The 20,451-nt window shown below is 37.7% G+C and overlaps 1 protein-coding gene across 6 annotated transcripts in view; it reads left to right on the top strand.

Annotated features, from left to right (window-relative positions):
• EML5 (EMAP like 5) overlaps window positions 1-20,451 on the top strand; it is a 117,531-nt gene extending 97,080 nt beyond the window's left edge. For 3 of the 6 annotated variants that reach the window (XM_087747469.1, XM_087747473.1, XM_087747472.1), the window contains 11 exons: window positions 308-328; window positions 3,207-3,380; window positions 4,828-5,036; window positions 6,977-7,134; window positions 9,493-9,607; window positions 10,072-10,260; window positions 10,457-10,629; window positions 11,906-12,068; window positions 12,985-13,088; window positions 14,761-14,914; window positions 15,702-20,451. In XM_087747469.1, coding sequence (XP_087603595.1) covers window positions 308-328; window positions 3,207-3,380; window positions 4,828-5,036; window positions 6,977-7,134; window positions 9,493-9,607; window positions 10,072-10,260; window positions 10,457-10,629; window positions 11,906-12,068; window positions 12,985-13,088; window positions 14,761-14,914; window positions 15,702-15,977 — 1,736 coding nt within the window. In that variant the 3' untranslated portion in view covers window positions 15,978-20,451. The remainder of the gene's footprint in view (window positions 1-307; window positions 329-3,206; window positions 3,381-4,827; window positions 5,037-6,976; window positions 7,135-9,492; window positions 9,608-10,071; window positions 10,261-10,456; window positions 10,630-11,905; window positions 12,069-12,984; window positions 13,089-14,760; window positions 14,915-15,701) is intronic. The other 3 variants (XM_087747470.1, XM_087747474.1, XM_087747471.1) reach the window with 2 other exon arrangements.

Below are 20,451 nucleotides of genomic sequence, written 5' to 3'. Positions count from 1 at the left end.
ATGTAAAATATGTTTTTTATTTAGTTTGGCAGAGAGAGACCTAACATACACCAAAACTAGATTTTTGTGTTGTAACTCAAAATGGAAAACAAAATATATTAATTCTAGGAATTTTTATTTCTGATGTGACTGCCTTTTATCAGTAATTGTTCATCTTTAACACTAAAAGCAGTATTGGTGCTGCTGCAATGCAAAGAGATGACATCAAGGTGTGTGTTAAGAAATTGCACTAAATGTGGCATATATTTTTCTTTAGCACTTATCGTGTTTCTGGTCTAATTATTTTTCTGCTGCTTTTCCATTACAGGAGACTCAGCAGATATGTCAGGTAAGGGAAATAAAATTTTAACATCTTCAGGTGTAGTTAGCCTATCTAGTAGCTGTCTACAGCTTTATAGAGCAGTAAGTGACGTGAATTAATTTTTAGTTTATTAAAACCCTGTATCAGTCATATTACTGTCAGCACTGAATATAAACCACAACAGCTCAGCAAAGTGTAAATATAGAAAAAATTAAAATGTTAGAGCACTCTTAAACACTACTTTTGTTGTAACATATTCCCTTCTTGCTGCCCAGTGATTAGTGAGTTCTAATACATACTGCTACTGTAGCATTCCTATGTATGCTTGCAGGTTTTATAGACATGTTGGGGCTGACAATTAGTATTTGTTTTAGACACTCAATTGAGTAGAATTTTAAATATGCATTTCTAAAGTAAATTCTGTTGAGGAGGCCTAGGTGACTGAGTGAAAAAAAAACAATCACCTTTCACATTTATGTATAATTGTCATGCAGTTATTACCACTGATCCAAAATGCTTGTTATGATGTCAGTTTAATTTTTTCTGTATCATTTTGGGTCTTTGACAGTTTGACAGTCTTGACTGACCTATTTTTTTATTAATATGTTGTTTTTTCAACTGTAATCATAAAAATTCATCACCATCATGTGTGAGTGAGTTCATTGTTGAGCAGCCGTAATTGTCTTGTGACACATCTTCAGAGATGCATAAATGTGTGTTCATGTGTACCTAGAAAGTATAATAATCTTCATGTGGCTCTAAAGCTTGTTCTGTGAAGAACAAATGTACAATGGCATTTTTAATATGTGTTGACTTCTTTTAAATATGCCAAATTGTGCTTGCTCTAAGGATGGGAGGAAGAACATAAGTACCTTTTCCCACACTTTTAAACTGTATAAAAGAAGCAGTCATGATACGGTTGTTTATATGAAAGAACATCTGCATATAATGCCTGGAGACTTTCCCTCTCTCACTTGCCTTCTTCCTACTGCAACTTTAGTTTGAGCTTGTGTATATTACTAAATTCTGTTGTCACTGCCTGAAACCAGCACTCTTATTTTTTTCTTCTTTGTGGAACCATTAGTGTGGAATCCAAGCTACTGCCTGCCTTCATTAGAAAGTTGCATAGTTTCACTTAAAATTTATCGATGGCTATTTGGCACCTTTCTTACCGACAACTTTTGCTTTTCTAGTTCCAGTTTTCTGTTGTCTACAGTGATGCAGGGCTGCTTGAAGCAGTAATGTCCGTAATAGGCTGGAATGGCAAATTAAGTTTCATAATGACTTGGTATAGATTTGCTTTGTCTTACTGAAGATTTTTTTTTATCCTGCCAGCCCATGGTAGCTTTATGTAACTTCTCCCAGAAGGAGATGTCACCTTACAGAATCTCTCTTGTGAGAGCAGATGTTGAGCAGCTGCAGTACTCCACAAGCAGGATGCAGGGTCAGGACAGAGACTTCCAGAACACCGTCAAGTAGGAGGACTCAAGAGTCCATGTTCTCTGTCCTGCAAATCTTGCTCTGAAAGATTTTGTCAGTTCTTATTCATGAAATCTAGGTGAAGGTTTCTATCTGCCACCCAAAAGAAAAATTTTGTCCAAGTTATAGGCGAGGTGCACAGGTCAAGGGCAATACAGAGTTTTACCAAGAGGAGTGCTGAAGAGGAAAAAACAGTTCAGAGCCATAATAAAGCTTTCCTTTCCCTCAACTTTCCATAAGGACAACAAGGAGTTTGCTGAAAATTTTGAGACGTGCCAGTTGTTGCCAACCCCTGCCCTTTCTGTTTTAATGGCGTGTCTATACTATGCTGCAGTACCTCTCAAAAGGTGATGATAATGGCATGTTGGAGCCATGGGAGGAAATTCCAATGGGAAACAGAAGAAATTAAGAAGGTTGTTCTAAAGACTGTTTTGGAACAGCTGTGGAATTGTGCTCAAAAACTTAGTTTCATGGGGCTAAAATTTTACCTAGGTCCCTGTGCCTACTGTTTCCCATCATATGCGTGCCTTTGAGGGACTAGATTTAGCTGATTAGAAACACATAGCATGGAGCTGAAATAGAATTTAGTTTATGTGAATCTGGGTCTACAACAATAACCGGTAGCCTCCAGACTCTGCAGTCAGATTTACTGGAGATCAGAAGTGAATAAGTTTGAGAGAGAATCTTACTGTCCTGGAAATGCCCTAGATTCTATTCGGAGATTGCAAACTATATATGGATTGCAAGATCTTTGGAGAAGGCATTGCATTTGGAAAAAACCTAGATGTCATCATAATAGAAATAATCACATATGTTAGTAGCATGGAAAGATGGTTCTTACTGCAAAGAGCTTGCAGTTTAAACAATGCAAACTAAAGTAAATACCCTAGTTCTTCTACATCAGTAAGCAAGCTGATTATTCAGCCGATGTTCTCCTAAGAGAGCATGCATTTCAGACAGATGGCCATTTTGCAGAAAAGGAGATTTTGGCCTTGCACTGTAAACTAATTTCTTTGTAGCTATCAGTTGTCCAAAAGCCCCATGTAGAAATTACACTCTTGATTATCTACTCAATATTTATGAAGGTTTTTGAGTTAGCATGCTGACGTAAGTTTTATTAGGAGAAAAACAGGAGAAGACAGCTTGCTTTCAGAGCTTCTGCTGTGCTTCAGAAGTCCAGTAACATATTAAGCAAAGTTTTCATCTCCAGTAGTGTAATGAGGCCAACTTCTTAGTCTTACTTAATGATCCTGTTTGCTGTAAATTAGTTTCCAAAGGGAGGCCAAAATCTCCTTTCTTTTCTTTCTTTTTTTTTTCTGTCTGACCAGAATAATTTTGTCTTATTAAAAAATATTAACTGCTTCAGTAAGCAAATCATTAGACATTTTCAAAACATATACTAATTGCATGTTTTATATTTGTGTAGCTACAGCTCCTTCTATTCATGTGTGGGATGCAATGAACAAACAGACGCTGTCGGTACTGCGGTGCTACCATTCAAAGGGCGTTTGCTCAGTCAGTTTCAGTGCCACTGGCAAACTGCTGCTCTCCATAGGGCTGGATCCCGAACATACCATTACCATTTGGAAGTGGCAAGAAGGTAGGAAAGTGATTGTTTTTGTAGAATGTATTTATAGTGTTAGAGGTACGTTGGCTTGAGTCAAGAACAATTTAACATAAAAATATCAGCAGATCAAAAATTATTACAGTAAATGCTGTGCACTATGCACTGTACAAGAAGAGGTAAAATAAATGTACTTACCCATTCTAGTAACTGCTAAATATATCTCCTTTGGAACTGTTGTGTAAAGATCAAGATAGTTCACTGATTTCCAGTTAAAATAATTAAAGAAAATTGTAGTCATCATCAATTTTTGTTTTTAATTTCAGTCATTTGTTTGCTGCTTGGTAAAAACTCTTTATAAAATCTTTTCTTCTCCCAGAAGAAATTTTCTGTTCTTCTCTGTTCTTATTCTTCTCTAAAGTCTGATGACTGACTAGGTTGTTCTACTCCTAAAATTATCCCCCCAAAATTGCACATTGCAGAAATGTGATGCCAGTACAGCTCCTCTGTGCAGCTGTGTAATTGGTGTCTTAAGCTATACTACACGATTTCAGATTGTCTTTGATGTGACTTCAGGATTTAGGCTAAAGCGATCTGGTCAGCTCCTTTCCTCATCTCCTTTCTGTCTGGCAAAGCCATGCCCAGATTATGAAACTGATTTTCTAGTATTAGGGGTTTATTTCTTCTCTCTTTGGAGATTTCCGTTGATGAACTAGTATCTCTCAGAAGTTTAAAGATCAAATATCAAGTTAATAAAAAGTGATCCTTCACAGCTTGTCTGCTAGATCCTGTGGAGCTGGACGCAATGTCAAATGTGTATTTATAGAATCTTAGGTAGTATGAAGGATGCGTGGTAAAAGCCCACGCAGCAATTCACTGCCATTTCAGTCACCACATGCCTGTGCTCATGCTTAAGAGTTGGTACAGATTCAACGTGGCAGCTAAGGATCCAGACTGAGGAATCTTCATATGGGTCAAAATGTCTGATTTTAACACCTCTGAAGAGACTGGAAAAGCATTACCTTTGAATCTAAGACCGTGTGTAACAAAGTCAGTTTCTGCATTTTCTGCAGAAAGAAGAAAGTTTTCTAACTTAGCGCAAAATTTGCGGAGAAGTCATTCATTAGTCTCTTGTGATTTGTCCTGAGTTTGGGATTTTCAGAGGAGTCATAGGAATTTAAGAGGAGATGGAAACTTACTTGGATCTGAGCTCCTAACTCTTTTATATTCATAAGGAAATTGAAAATTATAAGTAGATGGCACCTTCATTAGGTGCTACACTTTGCTACTGGGTCTTATTAAATGATTTTTTTTTTTTTTAATCTGCATCGTAATTTAGTTTTAATGTAGGAGCAGTTTGTGCTTTTCTTCACAACCTGTGTGGTCTTGGATGACTCAACATTCTCCGTAATTTTTATATTTTTTTAACCATAAATGTATATTTTTCTCAGTGAACTCAAAATGTCCATTTTCTTTCTGCCAGGTGCCAAAATTGCTAGCCGAGCTGGTCATAACCAACGTATATTTGTAGCAGAATTCAGACCAGATTCAGATACCCAGTTTGTTTCTGTGGGAGTAAAACATGTGAGGTTCTGGACACTGGCTGGAAGAGCTCTTCTCAGTAAAAAAGGGCTGCTGAGCTCCATAGAAGATGCCCGCATGCAAACGATGCTATCTGTAGCTTTTGGAGCGGTACGTACCTTAACAAAGTATTTTACAATGCATAGAAACAAAATTTTTTTCATTCTTCTGCCTTTATTCAGTTCCATGAGATTTTTCTGACCTGCTAATGAGTATGTCAGTTGTTTTATTAAACTCAGTTCAGTGTTTCTAATACTTGCCTGCTAGTTAGAACTAATACCAGCTTTCTTTAGAACAGAAAATAAAAAAAGATTATGGATTTGTATGTTTTCAAAAGAAACAAACGTAGGTGCTTTGGACTGATAATATGCTGCTTGGTATTTAATCCAGGTAAAATGAAGCTGACTCTAGACTGCAGGACCCAAACAGTAGAAATGATGCTAATTTTATGCCTGCCTGGGGGTGATTGTATTATAATCTGTATGCATCACTACTCATGGATGATCCGAGAGCAGCATTGTCCTGGTGCATTTGTTGATGTCTGACTGTTAGACAACCGCAGTAGGGTTTTGGTTTGCTTTGGGGTTTTTTTGACAGATGCGGGCCTTGTTGCTAAGTTCCACATCTTTGCCATTTCAGGAGTTGCTCTGTATGAGCAGCAAAGATTTCTTTTGTGAAGTGGTGCTTCTCTTTTATTACATGTGTTATTGTCCTGCTTGCTTGTCTGCCTGTTGGGTCCAGACTGAATTTGTACTATTGATTTTGATTTTTGAAACTGTAACTGGCCTGTGGTTTCATTTTCCATGAGACTCTCTCTTTTCCAGAGTGGTGTCTTTCTCTCTCAGGTACCTCTGATTTAAGAGAGAGTCCTACAAAGCAATAAGATATCTTCCAAATGGTAGCTGTTAGAGATGCGCAGCCTAGGCATTAGTCTGCAGTTTGGAAAACCTCTGTGAACTTTCTTATGGAGGGACACGTTCCTAGCATGAAAGTCAGGCCGTATGCTTGAATGTCCTAGAGTATGATATGAGGTTGTTTGAGGATGCAAAACTTGCAGGGGTTCTGTAAAAAGCTGTGCAAACTGAATAAAGCCAAACCTGCTGTGTTCTCCATACTTCCTGTAGGGAGCAGTTCTGGGAGTGCTTGTCTTCCTTGATTTTGTCTCAGAAGGAGCTAGTTCAGGTGCTCCTAAAGAGGGGCTGGAAACAGCCCAACAGTTATGCTGTGAGGACGATCAGGGGATCTGCTCCCAGGTTCATTTCCAGTTCTCTTCTATTTACTCATTTATTAGGGCACCCCCCGCCCCTTAAAAAAAGTATGTACAACGTCAACCCATCTCAGACAAGGAAAGTGTTCTGGCCAATTCTATACATGTGTACTGGTACTCTAAAATACTACATGTGATACTGAATTTGAGGATTGTTCACGTAAGTTACTAAAACAGTTTTGTTCAATAACCAGTTCCTGTTGGTTTTAACTGTATCCTGATAAATTGCCCTTAAATTTCAGAGGTAGTTAAATTTATTTTTATTACCTTTTAAAAACAGGAAGCAGAAGAAGAACAGGCAGCTGTTAGTTCTGAGTTAAGTCAGACTTTTATTCGTAAACTAATGGTTACTGTAACCCAATGAGTACCTTCACCTAACAAAAAAAAATGAATGCAAGCATAATGTACATAGCAAGGGGGTGCAAATTGCTTGTTTGCGTGAAATGTCAAAACTGCTCTTGGTTTTCTACTTTTTTGCCACAGTTGGCACACCTGATAGGCTGAAAACATAGATAACCCTATGGCTGAAGCTAAAGTCATTGCATTTCTTCTTGCAGTGCAGAGTCTATTAGCTACAAGAAAGCATCTTTCAGACTTCAAGAAAGAATATAGTAGCTCATTGTTTTGTCCGTACAGGTTCTTATTACCCCTTCCACAATTTGCTCTTCTACAGCAGCAAATAAAAGTAATCTAGCCTAAAAGCAAATGGTGATCTTCATTTCTGAATGTTTTTCTTCCTGCCTTACTCAGAATCAGATGATGAGTATATTTTTCCCCTTTTCAGAATAACTTGACATTTACAGGTACTATCAGTGGAGATGTTTGTGTTTGGAAAGATCATGTGTTGATACGAATTGTGGCCAAAGCTCACAACGGACCTGTTTTCACAATGTATACCACATTAAGAGATGGTTTGATCGTTACAGGAGGCAAAGAAAGGCCGTGAGTCGTCTTTTTTGTTTTTTCTGCATGCACATGTATTCTTTAAAAATGGTTTGGAATCATCCCACCTAATGCTTGGCAGTTGAGAAATCAAAGCTAGAAAAGTAGTCACTTTCGGATCCCTGAATGTTTGATAGGAAAAAAAGTAGCCACCACTTCCAAAGTGCAGGTAAGCCCACAGGAGCTTCAAGTACCTATTTTTTTCCATTGATGATAACAAAAAGCCTAAAATGGCTAGGATCCTGACTTGAGTGCCTTGCTTAAATACCTAAAGTCAAGGGGGATGAATCAGAATCTAAATGCTATAAAAGTAGTTCTTCATAATTTTAACTTCTAGATAACAGTCATCGTTCTAAAGCACGTGTGCAAGCTTCTTCAGGCATTTTATGATGACTTTACATTATTTTGGTTAAAAATAATAGGCAAGTGTAAAATAAATTATGTGAATGGATTATCAATTATATTGCATTATCAATTATACTGCATTACGTCAGTCCATGTTTCTCCAAGTACAAATACACGAATTATCAGAGAGATGATACAGTTCTCCCTCCTTAAGCTGAAAAGGGCTGAACTACTATAATCAGAAGTAGCCTTGAAATCATCTTATCATTTTACTAAATGGTTCAATGGTATTTATCACAACTGTACTATTTTTGAGAGAAGGCAAAAACATTTAGTTTGAAAAATAGCTTTAAGCATTAAAAAGTTACCTAGTCCTTGGTGGGTTACTTCTTTTTCTGAACTGAGGTTGTTAATTGAAATAATTTGCACAACTGTGATTAAATAAATGAATGATAAGTACTATAACAGCATAATGCAGAGCTTCTTTGAAAGGAAGGATCTGTTTAGTTATTTCCAACCTAAATGATTCTATGATTCTTTGATGGCAGAGACAAACTGTCTTCTCTCAAATCTAAGGTACAGCAGCATCCTTTGTTTCCGGGGTTGTAAGCAAAATATCTCCTCAGGCATTTTCATTTTTTTTAGTGCTGTGCTAATGATAAAAGAAAAAAAAAATGCTTCAGCTGTAATACATGCCATCTAATGGCATGATAGTGCCCCATTTTGCAGGACACAGGCCACTTAACTACCTGTTCCTTAAATAGTCCTTAAAGATCCTGGTTGATATTCAGACCCAGCTGAAAACTTATTTATTCATGTGCTTGAAATATTTTCTTCTAGTATTTATAAATCATCATTGTGATTTTGAGAATGTTCTCTCTACCACTTAGCTTCAAAGCCTCTTAATAATTACTATTTGACCTGAAAGAAACAGTAATGAATAACAGTAAGAAACAATAATTTGTCTCCTGGGGGAAAATGGACTATTGGAAGTACACAAAACAAATTCTACATCTGCCTTGGCATTCTTAATTGCAGTTCACCAGCCTCTTTTGATAAAATCTTTTTGCTGAGTATGATGACCAATCATATGTCAAAACAGTGCTATTGAGAAGCAAAGAATATTGCATTGCATGGACTAGCAATTTATAATTCATTACAGATCTTTCAGTAGTAATCGTACAAAAACAGTAATTGTGATTACGCATTCTGGAGTTCTTTGTCAGGGTTCGTTCAGTAATCAAATTTGTAACACTGGCAGCTCAATACTGTGGAACATTATATTTTCTTTTCTGTTGGGGGAGGTTCTTTTCTCTCTGAAGACAGATAAAACTTACGTCCCAGCTCAACTGGAAATGCCAGATTTATAACTGTTTCATTAAACATTATCTCCTTTTTAGAAACTTCTTTTATTTTAATGTATTTTTTACTGAAATACCAGTTCTCTTGAAAGCGGGTGGGAAATACTTCATGATTAACATTTATTAGTTGAGTATCTTGTGCAATTAACATTGTGTGATTTTTCTCCTGTATCTTTGTCATTTATTTCACAGCAGTGAAAACAGTGAAATTTTCACAAAAGTGAACAATCTTTTGTCATTTATTTCACAGTAGTAAAATACATATCTTTCCTGTTTCCCTCAAGTATATTTTGATAATCTCCGCCTGTCTTAATAATAATATGGCAGTTTGTTGACACACTTAACTGTTCCTTTGACTAGACAAATTCCCTAAGAGCTACTAATTCAGACTAAGCTTAGCAGCGAATATTTTTCAACTTGTTCTGTAAAGTAGTACGACAAGGACTTTGACTCACTATTTCTTGCCTAGCTAGGAGGCTCAGCATATTAACGTCACCTGCTCAGTAAAAACAAATGGCATCTTTAATGATTTAAAACATGCTTAAATGCCTTGTTTACAATACATTACATTAAATAATATAGTTCTTTCACACATGAATTGTCTTTTTTGTGCCAGCCATTATACTCATGGTTGTTCCTGATTTCTTGATAGATCAAAGGAAGGAGGAGCAGTTAAGCTATGGGATCAAGAGCTGAAACGATGCCGTGCCTTCAGACTAGAGACAGGACAAATGACGGACTGTGTTCGCTCTGTTTGTAGAGGCAAGGTAAAGAAAGCATCATGTCTTTAAAATAAAGCTTACAATTTGTGGGTTGATCTGTAGCATTAAATATATGATAAATTGTTTGCTTCCTGTTTCTCTTAGAATTAGTATTTGAAATTAAAGGTTGAGCTAGAAGGTGTCCACAATTGATTTTACAGCAGAAAAAAAATGCTTTGGGATATCTTAGTCTTACTTAAGATAATATTGTGTATGTATTTTTATTAAAGAATAACTAAGGTTTTCTTTCTATTCTTTTCACACTTCAAATATCTGACTTACAATCAATAGCTCAACTAGCATCATGACTTGTACTTTAATAAATCATAGATGAGTTTAAAAATTATATTATTTTTGATTATTTGATTACTTGATTTCAGCAAACCTTCTTGACAGAACTATAGCTTTGGATTATATCTTTACTACTGTTCATCGTGAGTAGTTAATGTATTCTTTCCCTGTTGTTCAAGGGGAAAATTCTCGTTGGGACAAGAAATGCTGAAATAATTGAAGTTGGAGAGAAAAATGCTGCATGTAACATTCTAATTAATGGTCATATGGATGGACCAATCTGGGGCCTAGCAACGCATCCTTCCAGAGATTTTTTCCTTTCTGCTGCAGAAGATGGCACAGTAAGACTCTGGGATATTGCTGAAAAGGTAGGTGTGGGAGAATAGTTGTTGTTTAGGAAAAAAGAAAATCCTAGACTTGTGGTGGTGTTGAGGACTTGAAACTTCTTTTTTAATGTATTCTGAGAATAATCCATCTGATAGCAGCAAACTCTTAGCATAAGGTATTTTTTTAAATATGAACAAATAGAAACATTTACTCTTCTGGGTTTTTATTTCTTCACAGAAGATGCTGAACAAAGTCAGCTTAGGACACGCAGCTCGTACTGTTTGTTACAGCCCAGAAGGTGATATGGTAGCTATTGGCATGAAAAATGGAGAATTTATTATCTTGCTTGTGACTTCTCTAAAAATTTGGGGGAAAAAAAGGGACAGAAGATCAGCTATTCAAGATATCAGGTCAGAAAATATAATGCCTTTGTCTATTGTAGTAGTCTAGAAATCTGTATAATTTTGATTTTTAAAAAATACAATTTTATGTTCTGAGGAGCATCGCAGTGATATTTCAGAGATCTGGAATCAAGGAGTGAATTGTGGAGTTTGTGTGATTACTCTGATACCAGGAATAAAAAGGAAGGAGGAGGTACGTGAAGGCAAGAGATAGCAATCAGTCAAAAACCAGGCAGTACAGCGGGGGCAGTGTCAGATGATATTGCCAAGGGTTAGTTAAAATGAAGGGTGAACGAGGAAGTAAATGGACAATAGGAACAGACCATCCTAATGAGGGGGCAGATGAGAAGGTGTGAAAAGGAGCAGGGTGAGATGACGTGTAGGCAGTAAAATGAGATCAGAAGTTTACAGATGAAGACTGGATTGTGAAAGATGATGGAAATGTCTGTCTGTCAGTTTGCTCTTTAATGTGTTTTGTTAGAAAGGAGTTAGCAGAAGTAAAATTTTGCTTCTGTTTGCTGAACGGAGGACAAGACTGTTCCTTCTGCGAGATTAATTGATCGTAATCAGCTCAGGGAAGCTTCTGGAGAGCAAAGTGGGGTGAGTGGGAGAAATACGAGCAAACAGGGACCTTGCTTCAGGAAGGCAGGAGAGCCCCGCTTGGAGTTAGGGGGTTACTGGAATCAGAAAGCTGTCCCAAGGTATGTCCTGGAGATAAGAGAAATAAGGAAACTTCCCAAGTAACACAAAAGGGGCTGTAAGGAATTTGTCCGGCTCAGGAAGCTACTGAGTTTCAAGACTAGCGAGCAAAACTGGAGGAAAGAAACGACTGTGTAAAGATACATTGGGCAGACGAAAGATTTGATTTCATATCTTTTTATTCAGTACATTTCATTTAGAAGGTTTGGCTTTTCTTCATTTACAGCATTTCATTTTTCTAGTTTGTAGCCTTGTAAGTATACTGTTAGAGAGTCAAAGTCATCAGGGGCATGTCACAAAGTTGTGAGTAATGAGATGAGGTAATGAACAGAGTTATTCCAGAGGTGTTCCCAGTTGACTTCTATGTGGCAGTTGTACCAAAATTATTGCCACCTTCTACTGCATATACGTTCCCTGAAAATTTTATTTGTTTCAAAAGTTATTTTGCTTAGCAGACAAAATACTCTACCTTCCTCTTTAGTTCTGGATAGCAGATACTTGAAATGCAAATTCACCTGTGTTTCTCAAATATTAGAATCTGTTGTAAGTGCCAACCTGTGTTCATAAAACCCTTTCATCTGTTCAGGTTTAGCCCGGATTCTCGTTACTTAGCAGTTGGTTCCAGTGAGAATGCAGTGGATTTTTATGATCTGACTTTGGGTCCCACACTAAATCGAGTCAGCTATTGCAAAGACATCCCAAGTTTTGTGATCCAGATGGACTTCTCCGCAGATAGCTCTTATCTCCAGGTATCAGTCATTACTTGTTCAAGATACTAAATGGAAAACGTACTCAAGATAGATAACTCTGCAAGTATTCTCCTTTGACAACTGCTAAGTTTTGTAATGAAATGTAGTAGGTTACTGTCACTAGACTATTACTTGTTGTAGTGATAAGTGGATGATGAAAATAATTATCCTGGATATTAAATACAAGAAATAAGCATAGAAAGGAGAAACAGATTTCAAAATCACTGTAATGTGTCTTCCTGCCTTTTTATCTCTGTGCTGCTGATGGGCTGTCTTAAAAGAGGAAGGAGTACAGTCTATCATTCTGTAAGCCCCAGGGACCTGTGAATTCTTCATATCCCTGGCCAGAATGGTAGCATTACACATCGTTTCAGTGCTAGCCTTCGTGGAGCAGCACCGAAATCATGGTGTTACAACTCCCAGCCACAGGGCTCAAAACATTTCTTAAAATCAAAATAAAGTAGGCATACTTTTTCTTCCTATATTTTGTTCACATCTGAGAGGAGGAATAAGCTCTCACTGTCAAATCAACATTTGCAGGGTGAGAGGAATACCTTTGTGTCAGTTTTAAAGATATGAGTTTATTTTTCCTTATTTATACACACACATACATACAAACTCACACAATATATAGAGAAAAATAATATTAACGTGCAGAATGCAAGACATTTCAGTTATGTTTTTTATTAATTAAACATTTTAAAACGGAAGATTTCTTATGCTTTCTCAGTGTTGCTTTACGCTTGTATAGATTTTTGAGAATTTTTAACCCATTGAGCAAGTTTTATTAATAGATAAGTTACTTATAGAGTAAGAGGTAACTATCAAGAAATTGCTTTTCAAAGCCCTTTAGAATTATATCTTCATCTTTTCAAACAAGTTAATGTATTCTGAATTCTCTGTGGTCATCTCAAAGGTCTCTACTGGGTCTTACAAAAGGCAAGTCTATGAAGTGCCTTCAGGAAAACAGCTTGTGGACCAGGCTGTGATTGACAGAATAACGTGGGCTACTTGGACAAGGTAAATGCCACACATTTACACCTGTTAAAACACTTGTAACTTCCAGGAGAAGCACCTACTGTTTAAAAGCATATTTAATCCCTTCATTCAGTCAGGTATTTTCTTCTAATGCACCCATCTGCTCTGGCAAAAGATCAGGTAAGTACAGTACAGGAAAAGAAAGTACATAGCAGGTTCCCTCAGTAGAACATGAGCTGTTTGACCGGTGAGGATATCCGATAAAAACTGATCTCTCTAATGCGTGCCTTTCTATTTGTTGTGTATCTCTGGCTTCCTCTGATATATCTCTAGCAGCCTCAGTAGTTTTTTATTGCACTGTGCGAATTACCTGGAATACTGCACTATTTACTGCAAAATAGCAATTTGGGGATAAGAGTATAGGAAAAATTAAAACATATCAAAAAATGAAAAGACAATACAAGACTGTGATAATTCAAGTTTTATTTACAGTATTACACTAATGGTATCTGTATTTTAAGGTTGCTATTAACATTTCCATATTAAAAGATATACAAAAGTACTTTTAAATACCTTAAAGTTATTATGTTTCATTCAAAACAGACTTAGAAATTACATGAAGAATGATACCATATTTTATTTTTATTTCACATTTAAATAATTTATTTTATATTCTGTGCAAATCTGATTTCCTGTGCCTTATTTCAGGCTCCTTTGCCTGCTTTCAGTTATTGTCCTCTGATTAGCACCCTCAGACAAAAACTGAGAATAAATACTTGAAAATTTTCCAGATATGAACCAGTTTAAGCACTAGTAATCCTGACTAAAACTACAGGCTTTTCAGAGGGCTCTGAAAAACCCATTTTGCTAGCTTTCTGTTTTCTGCTTGGTTAATCTATTTTTGTCACCTCTTTGATATGAAAACCAGAAACCTGTCTTTTCTGACGCAATTCAGTATGTCTGAAGTAAATCATTCCTTTTTGAATGTAGTGTACTGTGCTTTGATCTGGGGGGGAAAGAATCACAGAGAAATTCCCAAATCATTCACCTATTAACAAATGATAAAGCGCTTGTTTCTGTGCATTCTTGGAAGTATGCTTATCCATTGTAAGCACAACTGAATAAAAAGCAGCTTTTCACAAGGCTTTGCAAAGGAAATTTTCTATAAATGTCTGGTTTAGAGTCTTAAGATAATTATGTTTTCTGTGTAGGACAATTTCTCTCTCTCCGATATTAATGAAGAATCTTCACTGGACTCAAGGAAACTTTTCATCTAATGGATATGAAAATGTTACAGAATCAACAAAACATAGTTATAATGAGAATATACATATTTTTATTTTCCAGCAGCTGAAGCTTATTCATCTAATGCTTATGCTATGACATTCTATTTCTAATTGTCCTTTCCTTATTCATTTTTTTGGCAAATGCCTCCCTGGACAATATTAGTACTCTTGTTGTCACCTCTGCTTCTTAGTGTTGTCATGGGCCATGTTATTTTGGGCATTATATCACTGAATGAGTTTCAGAAGCAATTATGGAATAATATAAAAATTAATTGCAGAGTAAAACCTATATGAGATGTGTATGTTTCAGAATAAAATGTAAAAATTATGTTTTTATAAAACCAGTTACAATATAAGAGCTGCTTACTATTTCCTTACTCTTGTTTTTGCTATGGTTTTCAAGAGAGTCTCTTGCTCTTCTGTTTCAGTGTTCTAGGGGATGAAGTAATTGGAATCTGGTCCAGGCATGCTGAAAAAGCTGATGTAAACTGTGCCTGTGTCTCTCACTCGGGAATCAATCTTGTAACAGGCGATGATTTTGGCATGGTCAAACTGTTTGACTTCCCATGTCCTGAAAAATTTGTAAGAACGTGTTTTTGCATCATTACAACAAAAAGTACTGTTGATACTATGGTCTTGTATCGTTTCTCTAGAAGGCGTATGATGGAAATATCTCCTACTCTAAATTTGTAGCTTTTTAATGCATCTATGTAACTTTAGCTCTATGCACTCATAAGCATGCTTAACCCCAAACTTTTCCTGACACTTTGTGCAATAGCTCTTGCTATAAGCTCTTGTAGGTGGTAATATTGTGTGCCAGTCTGCATTACCATAGTGCCTTCATATTGAAAATCTCAAAGCCCTTAGTTTTATTTATCCGCATCTCCAATCTCCATTTGACAGATGAGGAAGACAGCTGGTCATTTTAGTCCCATCTGTGTATTTCCATGGATGAAGAGTTTACAGATTTTTTGCTAACAGTAGCACTGTTAATTTTCAGGATTTGAGACTGCACAGTGTAAACTGCTTGCACACTTATAATGAAAATAATTTTTTCAGTGTTGGGACTTTTACACAAAATTTAGAGGTTAATCATGTGGCAAGATATATTTAATTTTATTGTGTTAGCTTGAGCATTGTTCCCAATTTGCAGGTGCTGTCTCATTTGGTGACAATTTAATCTGCGTTGCAGCTCAATAATAGTTCTCCTTCAGGAGATCTTTCACGTTTGAAAACCTATAGAACATTTTGAATTATATAAATAAATGATGCAATAAAATGGTAGATAAAAATATGCATACCTTGTTTGATTAGGAGGACACAGAGTATTTAGACTCTCTCATTTTATTGCTGTTTTTTTTTTCTTCAGGCAAAACACAAACGATTTTTAGGTCACTCTGCCCACTTGACTAATATTCGATTTACAAGTGGAGATAGATACGTGGTCAGTGCTGGAGGGGATGACTGCAGGTATGTATCCTTTCCATTATTGTCAAAAAGTACACAGCAGTGGGTGTGGACAGTCCACAAGAGTATAAAGCTCGAGTTCAGAGTCTTCATCTTTTTATCTGTGTGCTTGCTTTTCTGTTTGTATATAAAGAAATGGAGATTTGCAACAAAAGAAATAGCCCAGATGTTAATATGAACAGTTAAGATTAAATAAATTAAAATGTTTACATCAGTATTCAGAGCATCATACTTTTAACTGAAATTTTTCTTTTGACTGTTATTAGCCATTTCTTTTAACAATATTGTAGCCTTTTATATCTCATATTTAATGTCTTTTTGAAAATGCAGCTTATTTGTTTGGAAATGTGTGCATATGCCTCATTGAGAGAGACATGGAGACTTGCAAAGAGGACACTGCATGAAGTACCAGGCATGAAATACCCAGGATTGCAATGTGACATTCTGCTGTGCCCTGCATGTGTGAGAAATGGTGCTGATCCAAGACACAGAGCAATCTGTCTCTGAAAGACAAGTATCTAGAGTCTGTCAGAAGGATGGACTGTAACAAATACGCTGAGGCCGTTAGATTTGCTTCAGTATCGGATAATCCGGGTTTGTATTTCACTCACTGCCAGATGTTGAAAATGAAATAAGTGGATAAAAGGAAAAAGTGAATTGTTAATCAATGTACAGTTTCACAGTAAGATCCTGGGGTTTTAATCAAGAGACGTTATTTCTGACCTAGTGCTGTACATTGATCTATTTTCAGCATGAATGTTTCTCCTTTAAGTTTTGGGGTCTGAATATAATTGGAAAAAAGAGTATTCCATATTTTATTACTGAAAGAAACCATATATTAACTCTTAAATATATAGTATTTTAATAAATGTTTAATTATTATAATGGAAACGATATTTCTATGACTGGTCAAAAGGAAGCATCATCTGGTGAAGCAGAAAATAAGAGAGCTGGTTCCTTAGGACATAAATATTTCTGTATTTAGAGGCCTGGGTCACAGTCATGTCTGGTGAAAGCCGTTCGATATGCATGATCTTCATGGCTAATTTAGTGTTTTTGTTGCACTTAAACATTAAATTAGTTCTGTGAGCAAAAATAGACTTGCTCACTTTGCGAGTGCCTTGCCCACAACCTAAAAGTCTAACTCCAATTTTTGCCTTGTGAATAAAAATATTCTCAGTGGAAGAGAGATTATTGCTGTGTTACTTGACTGGGCTTTTAGCCTCAATGCTGGAAATGTGGACTAGGGTGAGGATTTTATAGTCTTCATAATCGATAAAGCTTGGGATGTCACCAGTTGCAAAAATAGAATTTCATAGCAATATGAATTGATTTTATTTTCTCAGCATCATAGGGGTATTCAGAGAGAATATTAACTTTCCAAACATTATATTTTGTACATTTGAACTTTTTAACAGAGTTAGGACTAGCTGGGAGAGGTCTCTGCTCGGATTTCTCTCCTGATTGTAAAAAATGTCCAACCATATGCTTCTTTAAATGGAACTGCTGTCACCTCTAGCGTAAGTGCATTTATTCTATCCTGCAACATAACTGAGACTCTCAGTTGAAAAAAACATTTCCGTGATAATGAAAACCTGTACAGAGCTATGGTTTGGGTACCAGTGAGGAAGATTTCATCAGCTGTTTGTCTAAATCATGTCATAGAGATACATCACAGACTGGTTTTTCATCAGTGCAGTTAGTTTTCATGCAAGATGAAGGGAACAGAAGTAACTAATTATCAGCACTGCTCTCATGATGACATTCTGCTGTGAACGTAAAGCTCTTTTTCTCCATGTAAGCCAGCACTGCTTTAACCATGGCATTTGTTTAGGTCAGTCAGTAGGCTTTGCTATTACTCACCTCCTGCGTTCTCTTACACCAGATAAAAGTAAAAAAGAAATAAACTCATCTCTTCTTGTAAGCCTCTTGTGTGCATGGTTATAGAGGGAGTGGGAGGGCTTGCATATAGAAGAGAAGGGGGAGAAAAGTTAACGAGCCAGACTTTTGTGCTCTCTTACGTTGAAAAGTGCTTGTTATGTGCTATACAAAGCTAGTTACCCAACAGTCTTAGATAATATATTTTATCTATCAAGCTATAACAAATATTCATTTTAAAGTAGTTGATGAACTAAACTATTATCAGGTTTCTCGGCATGATGGTTCTTAGCAAAGGCTTGCCAGTCATGGAGCTGCTATTCCACAGGAGCAAGAACTCTGTGGATTTGGTCATGAGTGGACAGGGAGATCTTGCCGCTAACGTTTTTGACTTTAGGGGAATTGCATATGAGAATTGAGATTAGACCTGATCTGTCTCATAACCTTGTTGTCTGCCTGCCTGTTTTATATGCAAATTAGTATCTGGCATTTAAATTTTATCTATGCCAGAGAAATCAGTTGCAGTATGCTATAGTTGTGATTCTGTCCCTTATTAAACACATCTGTGCAGGACTTCTTGATTTGAAGTAAGATTTGTGCTGCCTCTATTTTAAAGTTGCCTTTCATTGGTTCAAGTTGGATGGCGGTTAAGAGCTTCCTCAGAGTCTGTCCTACTCAGACTGCCAGATCAAAGTCCAGATTTTTCTGCCTCTCTGAGTTTTCCCCTCAAAATCGTAGGCTCAGTGTCTCCCAGCCTCATGACCTTCTGCAGCCCTTCACCCACTGAACGAGGCATGTGGACTACCAAGAGGTTTGTTCCTCAGACCCGCATCACTGGTCATGTCCTCCTCTCCTCCCCCCTTCGTTAATGCTGTGCCTCTCCGCTGGTCGTTTGTCCAGTGGTGCTTTTGCCCTGAGGAATCCGCAATGCCACGCCAGCGGTGGAGAACCAGAGAAGCTGACGGGCGAACTGCGGCAGGGCTGCCCTCGGCGGTGCAAGGCTGATAGCTGCAGCGCAAAGTCTGAGCCTCCAGGTCTCCCTGCTTCTGCGCTCTTCCAAACCTCACCGCTACCGTGGAGGGCTGGGGTGGGAGCTGCAAGCTGGGGGGCTCTTTACAAACAAAACTACCAGCCTTGTTCCTCCTGTTGCAGCCAGTGTTGGTAGCTAGTATTTTCCCTGGCAAACTGCTCAGCGGTTTGCTGGGTAAAATGGGGTCAGCCAGCTGGGGACGGTCATGAATGTCGAGGAGCGAGTAGAGCCTCAGTTGCAGCTTTCTTCCCGAGGACAATTTGGAGCGTACCTGTAGGAGAAGCTGCGATTCTCTGCTGAAGAGAACAGCTGGCTGTAAGCATGGTTAAAGATGGCAGCTTTGCGGTTTTCTTGGTCTTTTTGTCTGATGGTGCTCGTTGCTGTGCCTCATTTGCTGTTTACATGAAATGCTACTGTAGTAACTTGCTAATTGTTGCCACCCATGCTGGAAGCGCGTGTCTGCGGGAACAGGCCGCCCGTTTCGGTAGGCGGTGGGAGCTCCTGACTGGTGGCTCAGCAGAAAAGTCAGAGGGTGACATAACCCCGTAGGACAGGCCAGGGAAACTGCTGGAGTGGGGAGGACGAGTGACAGCCTTCCGTTTGGAAGCGTCGGAGGGAAGAAATGTGGGCAGGAGGGCTCTGTCTGGAGCTGGAGAAAGCCTTGTCTGTGATTATACAGCACCAAGGAAGGGGAGGCAAAAGTTCTTTGTATAATCTGCTCACTCACAGTGGATGATTTAGTTCTGTAGCTTAATTGTCTTTCTAACTTTTTTCCTGGCTAGCAGCAAACATAGTCTTTGGGATCTTTAAAGTCAGCAATATTTTTAATAATAAAAGAAATAAACTAGAGAACTGATTCAATAAAAGCAAAATGACATTTCACTTAAAAAAATAAATGTGCCCTTGAAAGCTATTTAAGTGTGCTTAGAAAAAAGAGAACGAGAGAAAGAAAATCCAGCTCCTAGGAGCAAACAAAAGTTAAAAATAAATAGAACTGAGAATTGTCATAGTGCGGGAACTGAGGAACACAGTTGAGATTAGGACAGAGAGAACAAATTAGCCAAATGTATTGAATCGTTCAGACTTGAAATCTTAAATTTTTTATTCTTAAGGAGGCAGTCATTGTATATGGCTCTGATTTTGATAGGGAAGGCAAGAGGTGGTGTAAAACTAAAGATAAAGAAAGCGTCTCAGAAGATTAAGGCTACGTTGTCACTTGTTGACAGTTCAAGGAAAGCACTCAGAGTAACTTCTGACTTTGCTCGATATCAGGGTTTCGATATTAGCAAAATTCATTTCAGAATAACTCTGAACTTCATACAAGGCGGGTTAATGCTGACCTGGAATTGTACCATCAGAAAACAGGCACATTGCAGACAAGTTATCTCCTGGATCTGGAAACTAGGTCAAAATAAAGAACTTCAACAGAAGAGCAGGACTTTGATAGCATTCCGGGGTGGCTTGGTTTAAAACCATGATCCACTTCTCTCAGCTGCTGCCTAAACGCTGCTGTTTGACTTGCAAGTTTGCCAAGGCAAGCAGCGCCCTTCCTTCTGCAAGCCCTGAGCGTCCGCCTGTGCAGCACCTCAGCCCCTCTCTGGATTGCGCCCAGCAGCGCTCAAGGCTCCCCGTGCCCAGGGATTTCACTCTAGACCCGGGCACTGGAATCCCTTCTTGGACTTGCTGCGCGTGGCGTAGTAGCGTGACGAGCTAAGGATTTCGGTTTCAAATACCGTTCTTACCT

This window comes from Nipponia nippon, unplaced genomic scaffold (genome assembly GCF_047370975.1).
Source record: "Nipponia nippon isolate SJK-2023a ecotype South Korea unplaced genomic scaffold, ASM4737097v1 scaffold_11, whole genome shotgun sequence".
Taxonomy (NCBI): domain Eukaryota; kingdom Metazoa; phylum Chordata; class Aves; order Pelecaniformes; family Threskiornithidae; genus Nipponia; species Nipponia nippon.
This window is presented reverse-complemented; position numbering and strand designations above follow the sequence as displayed.